The sequence below is a fragment of the Panthera uncia genome, chromosome B1, assembly GCF_023721935.1.
Source record: "Panthera uncia isolate 11264 chromosome B1, Puncia_PCG_1.0, whole genome shotgun sequence".
Lineage (NCBI taxonomy): Eukaryota > Metazoa > Chordata > Mammalia > Carnivora > Felidae > Panthera > Panthera uncia.
The window spans coordinates 83,916,465-83,941,766 of record NC_064811.1 but is presented as its reverse complement, the minus strand read 5'-3'; the positions used below and the strand labels follow the sequence as shown (position 1 = coordinate 83,941,766).

The following is a 25,302-nucleotide window of genomic DNA, read 5'->3' as shown; positions in this document are numbered from 1 at the left end:
TTTGTGACATTTACCTAGGTTGTTGTGTGTAGCTATAGTTTGTTTATATTGGTGTATGATATTTCATTGTATTATGCATTCTGCTCTTGAAATTTAGGTAGTTTCCAATTTTGGCTACTCTGAATAATGCTACTATGAACATTATTGATTATCAGTTGGAGCACATATGCTCCCAACAGCATTTCTGCTGGAAGTGGTATCACCGGATCATAGGGCATGTGTAGGTCAGCTCTGATCGAGCATGTAAACGTGCCTTCCAAGAGTGCTTATATTTCACTTTTACTCCACATGCCCGCATGCTCCCCAACACTAGCTTTTGTAGCAGGACTTTTTTTTTCCCTCATTATTGGCTCCTCCTTATCTCACCTCTCTCACTCTTATATTCTGATGGTTCCGTTTGTATCCTGGGCTTGCCTTATGTAAAACTATTCCGATTTTTAAAACATCTCATTGAAATCTATCTTGCTTCAGTTTTATATCTTTCTTGTCTCTCTTCCATTGAGATTAGACATACACATTTTAATTTTTTGTTTACTGAGTATGTCCCAAGACAGCAGCGCAGTTGACTTAGGCAAAAGGTGTTGGGGGAGTTACAAACTGTGGATACGGCCAATGCAGCAGAGATGGACTGGATCTCGTAAGAAGGGACTACATTTCTTTGTGAACAGGAAAGTGTATCTTGATGACTGAAAAAAAATTTTTTTCATTGTTGAAAGAAGTAACTTTGAGGCACATACTGTAAGTATGAAGGGAGGTAATATAAAAAAAGTAGCAGGTCCTTTAAAAATAAATTAAAAAATAAAAAGATAAGTGTTGTGATATCATAAATTCTGTCCAACAAGTCCTTTCAAACGGACCCTAGAATGCAAGTCTGGTGGAGTCAGCTTTCTTTTAACAAAGAAAGTTTTGTGTATAAGTGTAGTGGGGGAGGCTGCTTGGGGTAAATGGAATAAAAAAATCTTCCTAATCACTGTTTTGCCATTTTATGCCCAGGTTAATTGATTATTTTTATCCTACAAATTGATTATACTTGAATTACCTACCTAATATGTGTTAAAGGCACAATAAGTATTTTTGAAGGGCTACCATGGTTTGCCTTTCTGGAAAAATAGGAAATCAATTAGTTGATATTTCTCTTTAGCGTAATTTACAGTTAAACCTTGGATTGTGAGTAACTTGTTCTGTGAGTGTTCCCCCAGACGAGCAAACATTTCTAATAAATTTTAATTTGATGAACGAGCGATGTCTTGCGATACGAGCAGTATGTGATGCCAAATGTCCCATGATCACAACTGAGCCAATGGTTCTTGAAATTCGCTTTGACATACAAGTGCTTTGGATTACAAGCATGTTCCCAGAATGAAATTATGCTTGCAAACCAAGATTTTACTGTATTTTATAAGATTCTCCCATGTATTCACCCCCAAAACTAAATCTTCTTGCTAAAAGCAACAGAAGGTAGTTGTTTGTATTTGACCTGGCATCAAGATTCTCCAATTAAATTATTGTAGGGAAATAGAAAAAATAATGTAATAATATGTATTCCACAATTAGAAATTGCGTTGCATATTTCCCAAGCAAGAAGAGGTTAATGATTGCCTCTAGCTAGTATAATTAGAAAAATAATGGAAATTTGTTCCTCTCTCTTCTTTTTTCAAACTTTGCTTTGTTCTTTGTTTCTTAAGTTCCCAGTTTCATCTTTGCAGTATCTACAGGGCAGAAAGAGAACACAATGCCAGTGAGATTTCTTTCTTTTTCTTTCTAAGTGCTGCTCTTGGCTCTCTAAAGTCCTTAAAAGTACATAGCCAAAAAAATAGGGAAATCAGAATAATCACGCTGTATTTCTGACCGCTCTGTACTTCTGATCAATACAGAGAATTCACAGAGATTGTCAAGTGTGTCTCCTTCTGTATGTCCTCTGTTCCCTAGGGCAGCCATAACAAATGGAATAGCTTAGAACAAAAATAACTTAACTTTCTCACAATCCTGGAGGCTAGAATTCCAAAATCAAGATGTTGGCAGGCCATGTTCCTTCCGTGCCTCTTCCGGCTTCCGGTGGTTGTAGGTAATCCTTGGCATTTCTTGGCTTGTAGATGTGTTACTTCAGTCTCTGCCCCTGTCATCATATGGCCTTCTCTCCACGTGTGTCTCTGCTTTACTTACATAGATGCCAGCCATTGGATTAAGGCCCATCCTTATCCAGTAAAATTTCATTTTAATAACTAATTGTATATGTAAAGACCCTATTTCCAAATAAGATCACATTCTGAATTTCTGAGTGACAGGAATTTTGAAGGACACTGTTCATCTCAGTACATTTCCCTTTTGTCTTTCTTCCTGTCGAATTTTAGTTAAACATTTCCAAAATGGCTATGGGCAGTGGCTTATCCAAGCTGGGCAATGGGAGCAGTTAGCCCTGCTAACTATCTGCAGGCAGTTAAGTGGGTACACTATGTGTAGACTACAGATTGGCCTATATTTTATTAGTAGTATGTCTGACAATTCTATATAATGTCAGTGATTAAATACTCCTCCCCACAAAATGTTTTGTTGGTTTAAGTTTTACCTATCTGTGCGATTGTTCTTGAGTTTCAATAACATATATGTATGCTTCAATTTAGCACATTTTTATTATTAACCCTTTAATAAATGTTATATTCTACATGGAAGTAAATTTGGAGAACTCTTAGTTATATAGTTGTCCCCAGGTTCATGGAGACTCTGCTGCATATAGTCATTTTGAAAGTAAGTTTATAACAGTTTAAAATAGTTGTGCACATAGTTTACACCCTCAGTCCCCGTCTTATTACATATTGCATTTAGAAGTAGATTAGAAACAGCAACAGCATAGTGATTATAAAAAAGAAAAAACTCAGCATGAGTTACTTTAGTGTGACCTTTTTGGAGTTTTATTTTTATGCTTAAAGTTGTAAATAGAAATAATTGATAGGCTGAACTTTATTAAAATTAAAAACTTCTGCTCTGCCAAAGACAATGTCAAGAGAATGAGAAGACAAGTCACAGATGGGAGAAAATAGTTGTAAAAGATATATCTTGTTACATGAAATACAGGAAAGGGGAGCCTGGGTGGCTCAATTGGTTAAGCATCCAACTCTTGATTTCAGCTCAGGTCGTGATGTCACAGTTCATGGTTTGAGCCCCGCATCAGGCTCTGCGCTGACAGTGCAAAGCCTGCTTGGGATTCTCTCTCTCCTCTTTGCTTCTCCCCCACTTGCACGGGTGCGTGTCTGTCTCTTTCTCTAAATAAATAAATAAATAAATAAATAAACAAACTTTAAAAATATATCCAGGTAGAACTCTTAAAACTCAATAGTAAGAAAATAACTCAATTAAAAAATGGGCCAAAGACCTTAACAGAAACCTCACCAATGAGGAGATACAGATGACAAATAAGTATATAAAAAGTTATTCATATCACATGTCATCAGGAAATGAAAATTAACACAAGATGGCACTACACACCTATTAGAACGGCCAAAACCTGGAACACTAACAATTCTAAGTGCTGACAAGGATGTGAAGCAACAAGAACTCTCATTCGTGCTGGTGGGAATGCAGAATGGTACAGCCAGTCACTTTGGAACACAGTCTGGTAGTTTCTTACAAAACTAAACATACTCCTGCCATATGATCCAGCAATCAATTTGCTCAGTATTTACCTACATGAGTGAGAACTTACGTCCACACAAAATCTGTACATAGATGTTTACAGAAGCTTTATTCCTAATTGCCAAAAATTGGAAGCAATCAAGCTGTCCTTCAGTAAGTGAGGTGGTAAATAGACCTGGTGGATCCAGACGGTGGAATATTAGTGAATGCTGAAAAGAAATGAGCTCTGAAGCCCTGAAAAGACTTGGAGGAAGCTTAAGAAGCCAATCTGAAAAGACTACATATGGTATGACTCCAACTATATGACATTCTGTGAAAGACAAAACTTTGGAGGCAGTGAAAAGATAAGTGGTAGCCAAGGGCTGTGAAGAGGAGGGACCAATGAATAGGTGAAGCATACTGGATTGTGAGGGCAGTGAAACGACTCTGTATGATACCGTGATGATACATACATTTCAAGTTATACGTTTGTCCAAACCTATACAGTGTAACGCACCACGAGTGAAGTATGATGTAACGTATGGTTTTTGGGTGATAATGATGTGTCAGCCCAGGTTCATCAGTTGGAACAAATGTACCTCTGTAGTGGAGGATGCTGGTAATGGGGGAGGCCGTGCATTTTGGGGGCAAAGGGGATATGGGAAGTTTCTGTACCTTCCCCTCAATTTTGTTAGGGATCTCAACTGCTCTAAAAAAATAACCTATGTTAAAAAAAAACTTAGAGGACAGTGTGAACTGTGATGTGCAGTATGTAATATTTTGTTCGGTAAGTGCATATTTGAATTCATATATGAAATATTTTACTAATCTTAATGTCTCTGGAATTGAAATTCTTGATTTGTTGTTAAGTGTTTTAAAATTAAAGAAAGAATCAAAGTGAAACATGACACCAGTGGTGTGCTTTAGTTGTGGCAGATATTAAACAAAAACCCCACATACCTTGGATTTCTTTGTTGATATCACTTCAGATGTTTCATAGAAATTAAATATGTCAGGTAATCAGATTTGCTGTGTAAAAGGTGGTAAGAGTTGAAGTAAAGAAGTCCTTCTTCTATTTCTGGAAAGACTGCAGCTGAACTCACAGAAGGTATCTTGAAACAAGTGGATGGTTGTTTCATAAACCTCCGTTGTGGTCAGCAAAATAAGAGTGCTGCATATCTGGCCAGTATTCACAGCGGAATTCATACAAAAATCAAATAGATTGATCTCAGATTTTATTTCTGTCTTCTGGAAATCATTCTTTCAACCTTGTGGAATTTTCTTTTTTGGAAAGATTTCTTCATGTGTGATGTTTTCTGGAACTTTGGAAAAATTTTATTCATTCTTTTTAATCTCACCTCATTGTTGGAAAAAGCTACAGAAAGTCTTTCCTAGACAAGATGGAATGCTCATTATGAAGCTAGGGCACAGTAAATTTTGAAAAGTTGATCTCAACTTGGAAGTACTGTGTGACACAAAGAAATGTGGACAAATGAGAATCAGCTCAGATTATGTTCTTGGCTACCGCAGTTTTTCCCTTTTCAGTCATCTCCACCCCCCCCCACCCCCCCACCCCCCCAACCCCATATAGAAGTTTAGATGAGGTTAATCAGATACAAACATATTTTCAGATAGCCAGAATCTGCCTTGAACAACGTACAGTGAAATACCAAGCTTTCAAACTTTTCTTTGGAGTGCACAGAAAGGCAAAACCTATTTACTATGCAACAAAAAAATGAAAGGAAATGAACATTTACATAGAAAAAAAAATCAAATTCTGAAGAAGAGTGTCAAGAGGAACAACAAAAGATTCTAGTCTTACAAAGCAAAATAACAATGTTGAATAGCCCAATCATTTTCTTTTCTTTTAAAAAAATTTTTTTTAATGTTTATTTTTGAGAGAAAGAGGGAGAGGGAGAGAGAGAGAGGAGAGAGAGCGAGCAGGGAAGGGGCAGAGAGAAGGAGACACAGAATCTGAAGCAGGCTCCAGGCTCTGAGCTGTCAGCACAGAGCCTGACGCAGGGCTTGAGCTCACGAACTGCGAGATGAGCTGAAGTTGGACCCTTAACGGACTGAGCCACCCAGGTGCCCCTAGCCCAATCATTTTCACCAAGAACTGGACAGTTGTTCTAAAGCCATGGATCAAATAATGTCTGTGTTCACTATCATTCAGCCATTCTCTCTAATTCTTTTACTTTCAGAAGACATACTTGGGATGTGGAAATTTTTCACTCCAGAAGCATTTGTAAACACTTTGAGTGGATCTAAATAAACAAAGGCATGGGTACTACTGCATTTTTTGGGATTTAATGAGAAATGGAACTTTTATGAATCTCTGTCAAACTTGCCTTTATGTCTAATACTTTCCCAAAATATTTGTATATTTTGGGCTTCATTTGAAAAAACATGTTTCTAGGGGTGCTTGGGTGGCTCAGTTGGCTGAGCATCTGACTCTTGATATTGGCTCGGTTCATGATCCCAGGAGTTTTGGAATTGAGACCTGTTTTGGGCTCCACACCGAGTGTGGAGACTGCTTAAAATTCTCTCTCTCTCTCTCTCTCTCTCTCTCTCTCTCTCTCTCCCCTCCTCCTCCTCTGCCCCTCTTCCCCACTTGTGCTCTCTCTCTCTCTCTCAAATAAAAAAAAATAGTAATAATTTAAAAATTAAAAAAAGAAAACATATTTCTAAATTAAATTAGAAAAGGTGTTTTTCTATCAACTATGCAAGGATAGATTGACAAATCTGGCTATAGTCTTTATAAAACATATACATACAAAGAAGATCAATTTTGACAAAGTTCTTGACATGTTTAGAAGTTAAGACTCAAAATAGCAAATATTATTCATTTCTATAATGAACCAATATACAGATACATTATTTACTTTTTTTTAACACATTAACATAATCAAATACATGAATCCATTACTTTTCCCTTTTTATACTCTAATATTTATTTTATTTAAAAATGGCATGATTGTTCATATAAAGTTAAATAAAAGAAAACTTTTGGTATCTGCATTTCTTTTTTGGATATTATCACTATTTCGTTTCATTATTATTACTGAAAATCATTTTGTCATATAGAAGAGGAGGGTTGTTCAAAAGTGTTTCTGTTGGGGTGCCTGGGTGGCTCAGTCGGTTAAGTGTCCAACTCTTCATTTTGGCTCAGGTCACGATCTCATGGTTCATGAGTTTGAGCCCCATGTGGGGCTCTGCACTGACAACGCAGAGCCTACTTAGGATTCTCTCTCTCTCTCTCTCTCTCTCTCTCTCTCTCTCTGCCCCTCCCCTGTTCATACTGTCACTCTTTCTCTCTCTCAAAATAAATAAACATTTAAAAAAATGTGTTTCTGTCTTCTGTCAGTTACAGTAAATACACCTCTGGCTAGAAAAATACCAAACAGCTCTGCTGGTGTAAACTTTTAATCTGTTAACTTCTGGTTGTGCTATCTGCACATTTTAGGGCACAACAAAAAGACACTCTCCTGTCTAATCTCAATTCATCCTTAAGAAAAAGTATATTATAAATAATTTTTTAGAATAAAATAAAACATTGAACTCTAAAATGAGTTTCGATTAAAATTTATTTAAAAGATCGTTTTGAACACAAGGACCCCCTGCAGGATGCCCGGGGATCCCCTTGTCCCTGGCCACACTGAAAGAACTACTGTTCTAGATGTTTGGATCTATGTTAAAAATTACCTGTGAAAATCATCGTACACTTTTTACATTTTGCAACCCTAAAGCAGGTATTGGTAATTCCACATCAAGATCTTCCTCAGCCAAGACTTATTCTGTGTCTTCTCATAAAGTTAACTCTTATCAGTTTGTCATGTCATATTAATAATGGCAAGGGTAAGAAAGTGGAAGAATGGTGGGCACTTTTATTTCATGAAATTAATTAATTAATTAAAATTAGAGAGGAAATACACAATCTTGGTTCAAGGCTAGACTTTGTTGGTGTAGAATCAAATTCCTCATTCCTTGATCCAGTTTATGACTGGAAGGAATGAAGATTTGGATGAGAACATCAACCTTCCCTATCTAGGGTCTTACTGCTCCAGCTTAACTATGGGAAAACCTGGCTAAAGTGTCACAGGGACAAAGGTCTCAGCTTCCTCTCACATAGCAGTTTTAACATTGCAGGGTGTGTTCCTGTTCCTTCTTCTGGTTGGAACTGCGCATCTCCAGAGCTCTCTCAAACATTGGGTTTAATGTGATAATTAGTTACAATTACATTGCCCTTTAACAAATCACTACTAATGTGCACTAATGTGCCATTAAGATTGGAAAGTTGTTAAATTGTGAAATACCTTGTGCTGAATGTCTTTGATTCTAAGATGCACATTTGGACACATTTTAACAACACTGAAATGAGAATGTGTTTTTCTTTCTTTTTAAAAAATTTTTTTTAAAGATTTATTTATTATTTTTGAGAGAGAGCACACAAGCAGGGAAGGGGCAGAGAGAGAGGGGGACAGAAGATCTAAAGCGGGCCCTGTGCTGACAGCAGTGGGCCCCATGTAGGGCTCGAACCCATGAACCACGAGATCATGACCTGAGCCGAAGTCAGACGCTCAGGTGCTTGAGAATGTGTTTTTCAATCAAAGATGCATCAGTTTAACTGGTGGGATTTCCTCCCCCATTTTTGTGAAATATGTTTTTGTTTATATTTCTTTTGATATAATTACAAATGCTTATTTCATGAGGAAGACTAGAATGCATTTCCTCTTTAATAGTTTCTATATTTTTTCTATTAAAAGATTTACAGAATCTGGTGATAATTTATTTTATATATATATATATTTTTTTTTCTGAAATGTGCATTTCCACATTAAGTGCCTCGTAGCAAATAGGAAATTAACATTAAATTATTTTCATGTAAATTGTTCAAAAGTTTGCTTTCCTTTTCAAAAAAAATCTCTTTTGGGGCTCCTGTGTAGCTCAGTGGGTTAAGCATCCAGCTTCAGCTCAGGTCATGATCTCATGATTGGTGAGTTCAAGCCCAGCGTCAGGCTCTGTGCTGACAACTCAGAGCCTGGAGCCTCCTTCAGATTCTGTGTCTCCCTCTCTCTGTGCCCCTCCCCTGCTCCCACTCTCTCTCTTTATTTCAAGAATAAAATCAACATAAAAAACCCTCCAAAATCCTCTTTTGCTTATGTTTTCAATTTGATATTGAGTATTTAATTTTGTTCATAATAGGTTTATTTTAGGACAGTGGAACTTATAGAAGAGTCCGTTGAAGGGTCTCAAGGTCTGAGTTTCTACTTCAAAATTAATGGATTGCCCATATTTCTGAAAGGCTCAAACTGGATCCCAGCAGATTCATTCCAGGATCGAGTAACCTCTGACTTGTAAGTTATTGTTTTTTTGTTTCTTCTTTTTCTTTTTATTAACGGTCCCACAAAGCTAAAGAGTTACTCATTTTTTACTTTCTTTGGTTCCAGTGAAAGGAACTCAGAGAAAAGACAGAATTCTGGGATGGTGGAAACTTTAGAATGGAAAGGATTTTTAAATCATATATTCAACTCTCATGAGCTATAGATAGTCTTAACAGCTAAACTACTAGAGACTGCTGAAACCATCCAATTTTTAAAAAACTATTATATATTTCCTCTGGAGGAACAAGAAAGTGTCTCGTGCACATTTTGGATAGTTAGTTCCTGGAAAAAAAATGATTAAGTTTGGCTTTTTTTAAAAAAACAAAAACCTTAAATATTTCTGTGCATTCTTTTTAAAAAATGGAAACCCATATTTACTTCTTCATTCTGAGCTCTTTGCATATTCTTTTACTTTTACCTTAATAAAAAGAACATTAAAAACTTTACAAATTTAAATCTAGAAAAAAAATGTAAAGTGTTTATCTGAAGCTTTGAGAAGAGCACTTTACAAGAAAATATTTCCTGATTGTGATTATAAGCTTTGTGATAGTAAAAATGAACTTTGTGAAGTGAGAATAAACACATCTAACTTACTTACATATGGATAGATATGCATTGTAGCGTATTATTCGGTGTTTAGAATTTGCCAAAAATTGTAGTAATTTGCTTTTACTTTAAACTGTGTAAAAAGAGAGAGAGAGAGAGAGAGAGAGAGAGAGAGAGAGAAGCAAACTGTAAGACAGACTCTTAACTATAGAGAACAAACTGAGGGTTCCTGGAGGGGAGGAGGATGGGCTGGATGGATGAGGGATGTTAAGGAGGGCACTTGTTGGGATGAGCATTGGTGCTATATATAAGTGATGAATCACTAAATTCTATTACTGAAACCAATATTCTTTTATATGTTAGCCAACTAGAGTTTAAATAAAAACTTGAAACAAGAAAAAAAATAAAAATAAAAAGATAGAGAAAGGCAAACCTAGAATCAGACTCTCAACTATAGAGAACAAACTGATGGTTGGTTACCAGAGGAGAGGTGGGTGGACTCACGGATTAAATAGTTGATGGGTATTAGAGAGGGCACTTGTGATGGGCACAGGGTGTTGTACTTTTTTTATAATTAAATTTTTTTAAATGTTTATTTATTTTTGGGGCGCCTGGGTGGCGCAGTCGGTTAAGCGTCCGACTTCAGCCAGGTCACGATCTCGCGGTCCGTGAGTTCGAGCCCCGCGTCAGGCTCTGGGCTGATGGCTCGGAGCCTGGAGCCTGTTTCCGATTTTGTGTCTCCCTCTCTCTCTGCCCCTCCCCCGTTCATGCTCTGTCTCTCTCTGTCCCAAAAATAAATAAAAAACGTTGAAAAAAAAATGTTTATTTATTTTTGAAATCAAGAAATGTGAGATCATGACCTGACCTGAAGTCTGGTGTTTAGCTGACTGAGCCACCCAGGAGCCCCAGGGTATTGTACTTAAGTGCTGAATCACTATATCATAAACCTGAAACTAACAAGACACTGTATGTTAACTAACTAGAATTTCAATAAAAATGTATACAAAAAGAAAAAAGAAAAAGAAAGCCCAGAAATGGACTCACGACTGTATGATCAACTAATCCTTGACAAAGTGGGAAAGAATATCCAATGGAAAAAAGACAGTCCCTTCAACCAATGATGTTGAGAAAACTGGACAGCAATGTAGAAAAGAATGAAACTGGACCACTTTCTTATAGCACACACTAAAATAAACAAATTCAAAATGGATGAAAGACCTAAATGTGAGACAAGAAACCATTAAAATCCTAGAGAAGTCAGGTAGCAATCTCTTTGACCTCGGCCATAGCAACTTCTTACTAGACACATCTCTGGAGGAAAGGGAAACAAAAGCAAAAATGAACTATTGTGACTTCATCAATATAAGAAATTTCTGCACAGTGAAGGAAACAATCAGCAAAACTAAAAGGCAACCTTTGGAATTGGAGAAGATATTTGCACATGAGATATCCGATAAAGGGTTAGTATCCAAAATCTGCCATCAAACTCAACTCCTCACACTCAACACCGAAAAAACAAATAATCCAGTTAAGAAATGGGCAGAAGACGTGAATAGACACTTTTTCAAAGAAGACATACAGATGGCCAACAGACACATGAAAAAATGCTCAAAGTCACTCATCATCAGGGAAATACAAATCAAAACTATGATGATGAGATATTACCTCACACCAGTCAGAATGGCTAAAATTAAGAACATGGGAAACAACAAGTGTTGGCGATGATGCAGAGAAACGGGAACCCTCTTACACTGCTGGTAGGAATGCAAACTGGTGCAGCCACTCTGGAAAACAGTGTGGAGGTTCCTCAAAAAGTTAAAACTAGAACTACCCTATGACCCAGCAGTTGCACTACTAGGTATTTACCCAAAGGATACAAAAATACTGATTCGAAGGGGAAACATGCACCCCAATGTTTATGGCAGCACTATCGACAATAGCCAAATAATGGAAAGAGCCCAAATGTCCATGGACTGATGAATGGATAAAGAAGTGTGTGTGTGTGTGTGTGTGTGTGTGTGTGTGTGTGTGTACATATATATAATGGAATATTAAGGAGCCATAAAAAGAATGAAGTCTTGCCAGTTGAAATGACGTGGATGGAACTAGAATATATGTTGCTAAGCAAAATAAGTCAGTCAGAGACAATACTGTATGATTTCATGCATATGTGGAATTTGAGAAACAAAATGGATGAAAGTGGAGGGGAAAAAAGAGGCAAAGCATAAAACAGACTCTTAACTATAGAGAACAAACTGAGGGTTGATGGAGGGAAGTGGGTGGGAGATGGGTTAAATGGGTGATGGGTATTAAAGAGGGCACTTGTGATGAGCACTGGGTGTTGTATTAAGTGATGAATCACAAAATTCTACTCCTGAAACTAATATTACACTGTATGTTACCTAACTGGAATTTAAATATAAACTTAAAAAAGAAAAAAAGAGTTAAAACAAGCAAACAAACAAAAATGAACTGTGTATATCGTCTTGAATTTCATATGAAAGTGAAATTATTCTCCAGACATAGACACAGATAATTTACTGCTTCTTTTGCTTTTCAAAGTTCCTCTCCTAGCTGGCTTTGGCAGTGGCTGTTCACCATAGCTACGCCAATTAGTGAACCTGCCCATGGATGCCTTTGCTGAAGCACAATGCTCTGGGTCGTTGGTCAGCCAGTTATTGGGCTTCTTGGTTCCTCCCTGGGCTCTGTTCTGGAAATGCAGGTAGATGTTCTCAAAGTAGCTGTTAATTGCTAGATTTTCCTGTGGCTCATGTGAATAGGAATTGGAAAGATGAGAAAGGAAACTTACTAGAGAAAGAAGCATAGCAGGTGCCCTACTTATGATGGTTCAGCATGATTTTTTGACTTTACCGTGGTGTAAGAGTAATACACATTCAGTAGAAATTATACTTTGAATTTTAAATTTGGATCTATTCCTGGGCAAGTGATCTGTCCAACAGTAATCTCTCATGATCCTGGGCCGTGGTGGCGGCCTCAGCTCCCAGTCAGCCACATGACACTGAGGGTGATCAACTCACGATCCTTCTGTTCCCATGTAACCATTGGTTTTTCACGTTCACTATAGTATTCAGTAAATTACAGGAAATATTTAGTACTTTATTCTAAACTAGTCTATGTGTTAGATGATTTTGCCCAACTGTAGGCTAATGTACGTGTTCTGAGCACATCTAAGGTAGGTTAGGCTAAGCTAGGATGTTCAACAGGTTAAGGTGTATTGAATTCATTTTCTAATTAACAATACTTTCAACTTATGATGGGCTAATTGGGATATAATCACATCATAAGTTGAGGAAGATATGGACTCGAAGAATTGAAAAAACGAGATAAAAGTAAGCTAGGTACTGGGATGCTTGGGTGGCTCGTTTGGGCGTCCGACTGTTGGTTTTGGCTCAGGTCATGATCTCATGGTTTGTGAGATGGAGCCCCACTCTGACAGCACAGAGCCTGCTTGGGATTCCCTCTTCACCCCACCCCCCCCACCTCTCTCCCTTCCCTGCTTGTGTTCTCTCTCCAAATAAATAACCTTAAAAAAAAAGGCATGCCAGGAACTAATATGCAAAATTTGATTTTTGTCTTATAATTTGCAATGGTTATATAAAATTAGCTCATACTTTCTAAGATTTTACAACTATTTTAAAAACAGTATAATAATAACTGTTAATTTAGAAGGCAGAGAAAAGGTATAGCCCATAATTTTTCTAGATTTGCTTATGTGGTTACAGTTAATGTGTATATAATTTCCACTTTCTCCACTTAGCACTGTATCCAAACCATCAAAATTTCAAAATGTGTTTTTCTAACAGAGGTTTGAAATGTATTTATCAACCAGGATGCGTTTTTTAAAATATTTTTTTAACACCCCCAGATTTCCAAATTAACATTTGTTTTTTAAAATTTCTTCTATAGGCTACGGCTCCTTTTGCAGTCTGCTGTGGATGCTAACATGAATACTCTCCGGGTTTGGGGAGGAGGAATATATGAGCAAGATGAATTCTATCGACTCTGTGATGAACTGGGAATAATGGTGGGTAGCTGACAGCATTTTATTGGTTGATATGTTACTGTATCCTCACTTTGACCTCCTGTGTTCTAAGTGGGTGATATTGCTCGTTCCTTCTTTTCTCAGAGCTGGAAATGATATTCCACTTTTTGTAGAGGAATAAATGGCATCTTGAAAGACCTGAACCATAGCTGATGGCGAATATCATAATTATGTAATTATTTTTAAGTGGTAGACATTCTATATATTTATATATTTGTAATTTTCTTTGTGATATGAGGGTATGATTAAATCTATTAAAATGTTTTACTTTAAGGAGATCCAGCAAGACCTATAGAGAAGAAAAATAATAAATGAAGAAAAGCTATGTTTCATATTGTATTTAAGTATCCCAAGGATGTTTTGCATTGGTGAGGGTTAAGCAAAGGAAATACATTCTTTTAGTTCTAGTATTACAGGTCTAACATAGAAAGCACTCCAGAGAGGAATAGTAATTATAATAATATTGAAAATACTGATGGTCATAATATGACAATATTCTATCATATTTATTGAATGTCAAGCATTGTTCTCAGTGGTCTGCATTTATTATTTTATTTCATATTCATGTCTATCCTATGAAGTAATTTCTGTTGTTCTCCATCCCCAACAACCGATAAGGAAACTGACACGTGGAGGAGAGGTTAAATAACCTGAAATCAAGGTTGTGACTCAGGTTGACTGGTTTGGGGCCTGTGCTTTTAACCACCGCGTCATAACAACCTCCCTAGAAATGAACTTATGTGGTTTCATTATGAAAATGTCCATGTAGCAATCCTTTTGGCCATGAAAAGTTAATTCCTTTATAAACAAAGACTGTTTCTTAACAGTCTGGTCCATCTCTCGATATCAAATTCCCAGTGAAAATTAGAGTATTGCAGTGTGGAGGGGCAGGGGGGAGGTTCTTTTTTGAATTTCATATTCCTCTCAACACGCTCACTGTTTCCTGAGTTGAATACCCCTCTCTCTCTTCACTTTCTTTTCTCCCTACTTAACACTTTCTCCTCTCAGATTCCCACCCCCCCAGTTTTGTGCAATTCTGGAAGGTCGTGCGGTCTACGAGAGACTTTCCCACTGCTTGAATCGCAGTATTGCTCAAATGATCCCACTCATCAGGCTAACTTGATTTTTCATTTGCCTGAAGGGTAATTCCCAAAGTTCTAAATGAAGAATTTCTTTCAGTGTAATAAAATTTATGGAAGTGCTTCATTGCCTTTTATTTGATTTGATAGGTATGGCAGGATTTTATGTTTGCCTGTGCTCTTTATCCGACTGATCAGGGCTTCCTGGATTCAGTGAGAACAGAAGTTGCTCACCAGGTATGTTATTACCATTCCAAGAAGAAGGAAAATGCTCATGTTTCATTTTGCTTTTTATTAAAACTGTCTTCGTTTTTTCTTTTTCTTTTCTTTTCTTTTCTTTTCTTTTCTTTTCTTTTTCCTTTTCTTTCTTTTTTGGTTGTTGTTCTCTTCACTAAATCGCGTGAAAATCACAATCATATAATTGACTTCCCTGGTCTAATAGCTTTAACATCACTTACATGCTGATAACGCTCAGGTTTATCCCCAGCTCTGACTTCTCCGCTTGAATTCCTGGTTCTTCTATCCAACTGCCTCCTTGGCACTTCTACTTGTAGGCTTCAGAGTCCTCTCAAATGTAACATGTCCAAACCAAATTTGCATTACCTTCTCCAAACCTGCTTTTCCTGCAGTTTTCCTCACCTCAATAAATGGCAAAGCTGGTCTTCGCAAGTCTCAGGTCAAAAAGTTAAAGTGATTCTTGACTCCTTGATTTCTTCTGCATTCCATATGTATACACCTATATTTATAGATCTATAAGTGCAAGGAAGTGAATGTAATGTAACTCTGTCCACTGAAAAGGACTAGAAACAATGAACAACCTAATAATACTGAGTATCCTTTTATTGAAATAATTTTTCCTATTAAGAGAAGGGCTTTGGGGGAGGGGCCAACACGGTAGAGAAGTAGGAGGATCCAAACTTCCCTCATCTCTCAAACAAAATAGTGTTGAAGCCAAAGGACTTTGAACCCCAAGGATCCGGGAAGGAAAGAAAAGTGCTTCGTAGAGAAATGGCTGATTCCGGGTCTGAGACAGGAAATATACTAGATAATCCCGGAATATTTTGACATAAGATAACAAGGAAACTATCAAAGATATGTCAAAAAGAACTTGGACAAGGTTATCACCAACCAATAGCAGTACAATTTGAGCTCAATAAGGATAAGGGCGTCAGTGGATTGAAATCCATCAAGTATGTTAAATTCCGTGATTTCATCATTATAATGTCTGTGGATGTACATTTGTGTGGAAAACCAAAAGAAACGCAAGGAAGTGATTAGTATAATACTCAAGATAGTGGTTACTGTTGGAAGGAGGAAAGCATTGTAATTAAAAGGAGTGCACGAGGGGGGTGCCTGGGTGGCTCAGTCGGTTAAGTGTCTGACTCTTGATCTCAGCCCAGGTCATGATCTCATGGTTCCTGGGTTCGAGTCCCACCTCGGGCTCTGCACTGATGGTGACGGCACAGAGCCTTCTTGGGATTCTGTCTCTCCTTCTCTCTGCCCCTCCCCCACTTGTGCTCACTCTCTCTCCTTCCCTCTCTCTCACTCTCAAAATAAATAAACTTAAAAAAATAAATATAAGGGGTGCATGATGGCTTCTGGGTTTCTCTTTCTTGGTCTACCTTGTGGTTACAAGGCTGATTGCCTTATAATAATTCACTGTGTCATAATTTTTTTTTATGTCTGTGTTTTATTTTTTTAGAAAAAGATTTAGAAAGTACAAATGAATCCTCCCTTGCTCCGAGCCCTCCAGATAAAGATCCTCATCATGCCCTATCCTGTCTCTGCCGGCCTCCTGGCCCCATCAAGTATTCTCTTCCTGTGCCATCCTTGCTCTGGAGTACTTTCTCCCTGTGGACCTCTCATTTTTTTCTGGCACACTTGAGCAGGACTTTCTCTGGGAAGAAAGCCTTTCTATATTTGCAAGTCTGGATCATATCATTTGCCCTTTGTGACATATATCACACTTTGAATTTCTTGTTTCATGTTTTGTTTTCCCTGCAAGACTGTAGTCTCCCTGAGGCCCAGGGGCTTGTTCCTCTGTGTATCCCCACTAGCTGGGTTATTTATCAGGAACATAGATAGATGGATGAATGAACTTTAGAAATATTAATTATAGTTACGTAGGTTGCAAACATTTCAGTTTTTTAAACTTTTTTCATACAAATAAATAAAATATGATATCAGTGTGCCTTCCTTTCTTTTATGTATTATTAAAGAGAAGGAGAACATTTTTTTGCAGAGTTCGTTAAAATTTTAAAGCAGAGCTTGCCACAAAATTCTAGGTCAGCTTGAAGGGTATGCGTAGAACAGAGTCACTGCAGCTTTTTGCCTCTTCAGTATTTGTGTTTTCAGTAGCACCATAAACATGCCATTCATAGTTGGTAGCAGCCCTCACTTCCTGGGGATGCGCAAAGGCAAATAAAGGAGATAGTGTTTATAAGGCTAGTTTAGAAAAACACAAGACTGTAATTTTTGAGAATGAGATAAATCTCTTTAATGCATCCTTAATGCATCTCTGTTTCGTATAGGAGATACTTAGCATCTTGAATGGAGGCCACACGGAGAACATCAGCTGGGATCCATCACTGTAACCATGTGTTACATGGAAGAGAAGTTATAAATACCAATGAGGTTATATTGCTAAAATGAGTTCGAAAGGAATTTCTCTTGATCATTGACTCACTCCGCTGTCAAAGAGATTTCATTACCTTCTTTTGCTGGAGTCCATCTTCTAGTGTGTCAGAAGAACTGGATCCTTCCACCTTTATGTAGGGCTGGTCCACAGAGAGCCCAGTTCATGCAGGTTCAATTCTTAAGGCTGGCAGGATTTTCAGATAGATTGCTGATTTCTTCCTCTATGTTTGGATATATTCGGTAACTTGCATAACCTTAGTTGATTTCTCAGGGCATGACATTGATAGTTATTTCTGGAGCTATCCTCTTGATGCCCTAATCCTTTTTCTGTTAGAATATTCCGTATATTTGTCTTTAACTTACGGAATATCTCTGGGACTCACTTGCTTTGTGAAACCCTCTCTAGTTGTCTTTGTGGTTTTCTGAATTCAGGGGAGACTGTGACAACCTCAGTCCCTCTTTCAGCAGAAGTGGTTGTTCTACCTCATTTGTTTCTTCACACAAAACTCCAACTTGTTCTTGAGAAACTCCTCTGTAATATAATGTCTCCTGCCTTTTGTATTTCTTAGAACCTTTTTGTGGCAAGTCAGATAATGATGAGGTTGATTTATTTTTCTTTTTTAATAAAAGGGATTATGTTTTCTTCAGTTTTTATACAATAGAGGAGAAGAACCCCATCTTATTGGTGTTTATAAAATCTAGGCAAAAAGAATCGGAGATCGCTTAAAATGTATCCCTACAGGTAATGTTACAAGCCATTTTCTAATGAGTTTTCTGACACATAAGAATTTATGTGCAGAAATGCAATGGCTATACTTTTGTGAATAATTATAGCTCTGAGGTTTTTTTTTTTTCGTATTGGTCATTTGAAAATTATTTTGTGTTTTTTGAAATTTTAGATCAGGAGACTGAAATCTCATCCTTCCATCATCATATGGGGTGGAAATAATGAAAATGAAGCAGCGCTGATGATGAATTGGTTTAATATACACACCAGTGAACTGCATACCTACATCAATGACTATGTGGTTCTGTATGTGAAGAATATTCGACAGATTGTTTTGGCAGTAAGTAATGATTTTTCATGCAGTAGAATTTAAGAAACTCTTTTGAAAGTGGATCAGTTTGAATATTGGTATAGTATACTTTTGTGTCCTTTTTTAGGTCAACCTTCAACATTATCATTTTAATACAGAGCTGCGTGTGAATGGATTATAATGCTGCAGCGTGTGAATGGGCTCGTGGGTTATGGACTTCTTTAGGAATTAACTTATCTATGGAACTCACCACACATACACCAATATTGTGTTTATACTTGCATATTGTCATAGACTCTTTCTGGAGCCCATCCAAGGAACCCCAAAGGTTGAGAATTTCTACTTTAGATGGTTTACTGATATGCCACTTCTTTTTTTCTTTCTTTTTGTTCCACAGTATATTAATATGGTGAATTCTGGGAATTAATTTTCTTTTTTTTTTTTTTTTCTTTTTTTTTCTTTTTGAGACAGAGAGAGACAGAGCATGAGTGGGGGAGGGTCAGAGAGAGGGAGACACAGAATCTGAAACAGGCTCCACGCTCTGAGCTGTCAGCACAGAGCCCGACGCGGAGCTCGAACTCACAGACCGCGAGATCATGACCTGAGAAGAAGTCGGACGCTTAACCGACTGAGCCACCCAGGCACCCCTGGGAATTAATTTTCTAATAATAAACTAGTTCTAGTATAAGCTCTGTTTAGTTACAACTTCTTGTTCTTGTAGTCTGTGTTAGATTTGGTTTGCTAATATTTTAGTTAGACTTTAAAAATTTATATTCATGAGCAAATTTGGTCTGTGGTAAGAATTGTAAACTCAAATGCCTAGAGGAGCCAAATTTGTTTAAAAAAAATAAGTAGAGTAGATGAGGCTCACAGAGAGAAGAGGGGACTGTGGTAATAGGAAAATGGATGTTGGGTCTCATTTATATTGAGAGTTTTTTCTTAAAGCTTATTTATTTATTTTGAGAGAGACAGAGACAGCACAAGTGGGGGAGGGGCAGAGAGAGAGAGGGAGAGAGAGAATCCCAAGCAGGCTCTGCACTGCCAGCAGACAGCCTGATGCAGGGCTCGAACCCACAAAGCTGTGAGATCATGACCTGAGCTGAAACCAAGAGTTGGTTACTTAACTGACTGGGCCACCCAGGTGCTCCAGCATTTTTTTTTTATTAGAGACAGAGCACGAGCTGGGGGAAAGGAGCAAAGGGAGGAAGAGAGAGAATCCCAAGCAGGCTCCAAACTCGGTGCAGAGGCCAACATGGGGTTTGATCCCACCACTTGGGATCATGACCTGAGCTGGAATCAAGAGCCAGATGCTCAATGGACTGAGCCATCCAAGCACCCTTCTTATCTTTTTGATGATAGCCATCCTCACAGGTGTGAGGTGATCCCTCATTGTGGTTTTGATTTGCATTTCTGTGATGATTAGTTAAGCACCTTTTCATGTACTTATTGGCTATCTGTATGCTTTTGGAAAAATGTTTGTTTAGATCCTCGACTCATTTTTTAGTTGAATTGTTTGGTTTTTGCTATTGAATTGTATGAGTGCTTTAATGTATTTTGGATATTAACCTGTTAGCAGGTATATGATTTGGAAATATTTCCTCCCATTCAGTATTTTGCTTTTTCATTTTATTGATGGTCTTCTTTGCTGTGCAGAACCTTTTTAGTTTGATGTAGTCCCACTTGTTTATTTTTGTTGCCTTTGTTTTGGTGTCAAATCCAAAGAATCAAAGCCAAGACCAATGTCAAGGAGCTTACCACCTGTGTTTTCTTCTAGGAGTTTTATGATTTCAGATCTTACATTCAAGTCTTTAATCCATTTTGCATTGATTTTTGTGCATGATTGAAGAGAGTTGTTCAGTTTCATTCTCTTGCCTGGGACTGTCCAATTTTTCTAACACCATTTATTGAAGAGACTGTCCTTTCCCCATTGTATATTCTTGTCTTCTTTGTCATAAATTAATTGACCATGCATATATGAATTTAATTTCTGGGTTCTCTGTTCTATTCTATTGATCTATGTGTCTATTTTTATGACAATACCATAATGTTTTAATTTTGCTTTATAATGTATTTTGAAGTCAGAAAGCATGATGTCTCCAGCTTTGTTCTTCTTTCTCAAGATTGCTTCGACTATTCTGGGTCTTTTGTGGTTTCCTAAAAATTTTTGGATTATTCATTCTGTTTCCTTGCAGTTTTGATAGGGATTGCATTGAATCTGTAGATAGGTTTAAATAGTATGGACAGTTTAGCAATATCAGTTCTTTTAATCCATGAGCACAGAATATATTTCCATTTACTTGTGTCTTCTTCAGTGTCTTATAATTTTCAATAATAATTTCAGTTTTTCACTTCCTTGGTTAAATTTATTCCTAGATATTTTATTCTTTTTGATGCAGTGGTGAATAAGATGGTTTTCTTAATTTCTCTTTCTAATAGTTAATTATTAGTGTACAGAAATGCAATAGATGTCTGTGTATTGATTTTGTGTCCTGAAATTTTACTGAATTCATTTATTCTAACAGTTTTTTGTGAAGTCTATAGAATTTTCTACATATAATATCATGTCATCTGCAAACAGTGCCAGCTTTACTTTTTCCTTTACAATTAAGATACCTTCTGTTTCTTTCTCTTGTGTAATTGCTCTGAGTAGGACTTCCAGTACTATGTTGAACAAATATGGTGAGAGTGGGCATCCTGGTCTTGTTCCTGATTTTAGAAGGAAAAGTTTTGAGTTTTTCACCATTGGGTATGATGTTAGCTATGGGCTTGTCATATATGGCCTTTATTATGTGGAGGTATGTTCCCTCTGTAGTTACTTTGTTGAGAGTTTTTGTAATAAATGGATGTTGAATTTTGTCAAATGCTCTTTCTGCATTTGTTGACATGATAATATGATTTTTTAAAAGTAGGCTCCACACCCATCAAGGAAGCCAATGTGTGACTTGAACTCATGACCCCTGAGATCAAGACCTGAGCTGAGATCAAGAGTCAGACCCTTAACCAACTGAGTCACCCAGGCACCCTGTTCATGATTTTTATCCTTCATTTTATTAATGATACAAGATGTGGTGTATCATCTTGATTGATTTGTAGATGTTGAACTGTCCTTGTATCCCTAGAATAAATTCCTTTTGATCATGATATATGATTTTTTTTACTTATATGAGTTTCTTTGTTAATATTTTGTTGAGAATTTTTGCATCTATGTTCACCAAGGATATTGGCCTGCAATTTTCTTTTCTTTTTTTTTTTTTTTCAACTTTTTAAATTTATTTTTGGGACAGAGAGAGACAGAGCATGAACGGGGGAGGGGCAGAGAGAGAGGGAGACACAGAATCGGAAGCAGGCTCCAGGCTCCGAGCCATCAGCCCAGAGCCTGATGCGGGGCTCGAACTCACAGACCGCGAGATCGTGACCTGGCTGAAGTCGGACGCTTAACGGACTGCGCCACCCAGGTGCCCCTGGCCTGCAATTTTCTTGTGGTGACTCTATTTGGTTTTGGTATCAAGATAATGCTTGCCTTGTAAGATGAGTTTGGAAGTTTTCCCTCCTCTTTTGTTTTTTGGAAAAGTTTCAGAAAGATTGGTATTAATTCTTCTTTGAATGTTTGGTAGAATTCACCAGTGAAGATGTGTGGTCCTGGACTGTTGTTTGTTGGGAGGTTTTTGATTATTGGTGCAATCTTCTTGCTAGTTAATTGGCCTGTTCATGTTTTCTGTTTCTTCATGATTCCATTTTGGAAGGTTGTATGTTTTTAGGAATTTATCCATTTCTCCTAGGTTGTCCAATTTGTTGGTGTATAGTTGTTCACAGTAGTCTCTTACGATCCTTTGTATTTCTGAGGTATCAGTTTTAACATCTTTTTCATTTCTGATTTTGAGTCATTTCTCTTTTTTTTCTCAGCAAGTCTAGCTAAAGTTCTGCCATTTTGTTTGTCTTTTTTTAAATTAATTAATTAATTAATTAATGTATTTATTTTAATGTTTTGTTTTTTGGGTTTTTTTGAGTGAGAGAGAGAGAAACACAATGTGTGAGTGGGGGAGGGGCACAGAGAGAGAGAGAGAGAGAGAGAGAGAGAGAATCCAAAGCAGGTTCCAGGTTCTGAGCTGTGAGCACAGAGCCTGATGTGGGGCTCAAACTCTTGAACTGCAAGATCATGACCTGGGCTGAAGTCGGACATTCAACTGATTGAGCCACCCAGGCGCTCGTTGTTTATCTGTTTTAAAGAACCAGTTCTTGGTTTCATTGATCTTTTCTATTGTCTTTTTAGTCTCTATTTCATTTATTTCTCCTTTGATCTTTGTTATATCCTTCCTTCTACTAACTTTGGGTGACATTTGTTCTTTTTCTAGTTTATTAAGGTGTAAAGTTAGATTCTTTCTTTATTTGAAATTTTTGTTTTTTTGTTTCTTGAAATGGTCATTTATCTCTCTGATCTTTCCTTTTTTTTTTTTTTTTTTTTTAGATTTTTATAGTTTTATTACATATGTATATATACCTACATTAAATGTACTATTATCTTGCATGTTTTATCTATAGTTGTCTGGTTATAGTGTGTATGTGGGGGTAATGTGTGGGTAGAAGGGTGGGTATAAGATTTTGAACATTTCCTTAATTCTCCATTGAAGAGATTTCAGGAACAGTTTGTTTTTTTTTTTTTTTTAATATATGAAATTTACTGTCAAATTGGTTTCCATACAACACCCAGTGCTCATCCCAAAAGGTGCCCTCCTCAATACCCATCACCCACCCTGCCCTCCCTCCCACCCCCCATCAACCCTCAGTTTGTTCTCAGCTTTTAACAGTCTCTTATGCTTTGGCTCTCTCCCACTCTAACCTCTTTTTTTTTTTTCTTCTTTCCTTTCCCTCCCCCATGGGTTTCTGTTATGTTTCTCAGGATCCACATAAGAGTGAAACCATATGGTATCTGTCTTTCTCTGTATGGCTTATTTCACTTAGCATCACACTCTCCAGTTCCATCCATGTTGCTACAAAAGGCCATATTTCATTTTTTCTCATTGCCACGTAGTATTCCATTGTGTATATAAACCACAATTTCTTTATCCATTCATCAGTTGATGGACATTTAGGCTCTTTCCATAATTTGGCTATTTGTGAGTGCTGCTATAAACATTGGGGTACAGGTGCCCCTATGCATCAGTACTCCTGTATCCCTTGGATAAATTCCTAGCAGTGCTATTGCTGGGTCATAGGGTAGGTCTATTTTTAATTTTCTGAGGAACCTCCACACTGCTTTCCAGAGCGGCTGCACCAATTTGCATTCCCACCAACAGTGCAAGAGGGTTCCTGTTTCTCCACATCCTCTCCAGCATCTATAGTCTCCTGATTTCTTCATTTTGGCCACTCTGACTGGCGTGAGGTGGTATCTGAGTGTGGTTTTGATTTGTATTTCCCTGATGAGGAGCGACGTTGAACATCTTTTCATGTGCCTGTTGGCCATCCGGATGTCTTCTTTAGAGAAGTGTCTATTCATGTTTTCTGCCCATTTCTTCACTGGGTTATTTGTTTTTCGGGTGTGGAGTTTGATGAGCTCTTTATAGATTTTGGATACTAGCCCTTTGTCCGATGTGTCATTTGCAAATATCTTTTCCCATTCCGTTGGTTGCCTTTTAGTTTTGTTGGTTGTTTCCTTTGCTGTGCAGAAGCTTTTTATCTTCATAAGGTCCCAGTAATTCACTTTTGCTTTTAATTCCCTTGCCTTTGGGGATGTGCCGAGTAAGAGATTGCTACGGCTGAGGTCAGAGAGGTCTTTTCCTGCTTTCTCCTCTAAGGTTTTGATGGTTTCCTGTCTCACATTCAGGTCCTTTATCCATTTTGAGTTTATTTTTGTGAATGGTGTGAGAAAGTGGTCTAGTTTCAACCTTCTGCATGTTGCTGTCCAGTTCTCCCAGCACCATTTGTTAAAGAGACTGTCTTTTTTCCATTGGATGTTCTTTCCTGCTTTGTCAAAGATGAGTTGGCCATACGTTTGTGGGTCTAGTTCTGGGGTTTCTATTCTATTCCATTGGTCTATGTGTCTGTTTTTATGCCAATACCATGCTGTCTTGATGATGACAGCTTTGTAGTAGAGGCTAAAGTCTGGGATTGTGATGCCTCCTGCTTTGGTCTTCTTCTTCAAAATTACTTTGGCTATTCGGGGCCTTTTGTGGTTCCATATGAATTTTAGGATTGCTTGTTCTAGTTTCGAGAAGAATGCTGGTGCAATTTTGATTGGGATTGCATTGAATGTGTAGATAGCTTTGGGTAGTATTGACATTTTGACAATATTTATTCTTCCAATCCATGAGCAGGGAATGTCTTTCCATTTCTTTATATCTTCTTCAATTACCTGCATAAGCTTTCTATAGTTTTCAGCATACAGATCTTTTACATCTTTGGTTAGATTTATTCCTAGGTATTTTATGCTTCTTGGTGCAATTGTGAATGGGATCAGTTTCTTCATTTGTCTTTCTGTTGCTTCATTGTTAGTGTATAAGAATGCAACTGATTTCTGCACATTGATTTTGTATCCTGCAACTTTGCTGAATTCATGTATCAGTTCTAGCAGACTTTTGGTGGAGTCTATCGGATTTTCCATGTATAATATCATGTCATCTGCAAAAAGCGAAAGCTTGACTTCATCTTTGCCAATTTTGATGCCTTTGATTTCCTTTTGTTGTCTGATTGCTGATGCTAGAACTTCCAGCACTATGTTAAACAGCAGCGGTGACAGTGGGCATCCCTGTCGTGTTCCTGATCTCAGGGAAAAAGCTCTCAGTTTTTCCCCGTTGAGGATGATGTTAGCTGTGGGCTTTTCATAAATGGCCTTTATGATCTTTAAGTATGTTCCTTCTATCCCGACTTTCTCAAGGGTTTTTATTAAGAAAGGGTGCTGGATTTTGTCAAAGGCCTTTTCTGCATCGATTGACAGGATCATATGGTTCTTCTCT

General features: G+C 37.5%; 1 protein-coding gene across 1 annotated transcript in view; it reads left to right on the top strand.

Moving 5' to 3' along the window:
• Window positions 1–25,302, top strand: part of MANBA (mannosidase beta) — a 118,546-nt gene that overhangs the window by 55,238 nt on the left and 38,006 nt on the right. The window contains exons 8-11 of the mRNA XM_049632135.1: window positions 8,812–8,963; window positions 13,464–13,581; window positions 14,829–14,915; window positions 18,215–18,382. Coding sequence (XP_049488092.1) covers window positions 8,812–8,963; window positions 13,464–13,581; window positions 14,829–14,915; window positions 18,215–18,382 — 525 coding nt within the window. The remainder of the gene's footprint in view (window positions 1–8,811; window positions 8,964–13,463; window positions 13,582–14,828; window positions 14,916–18,214; window positions 18,383–25,302) is intronic.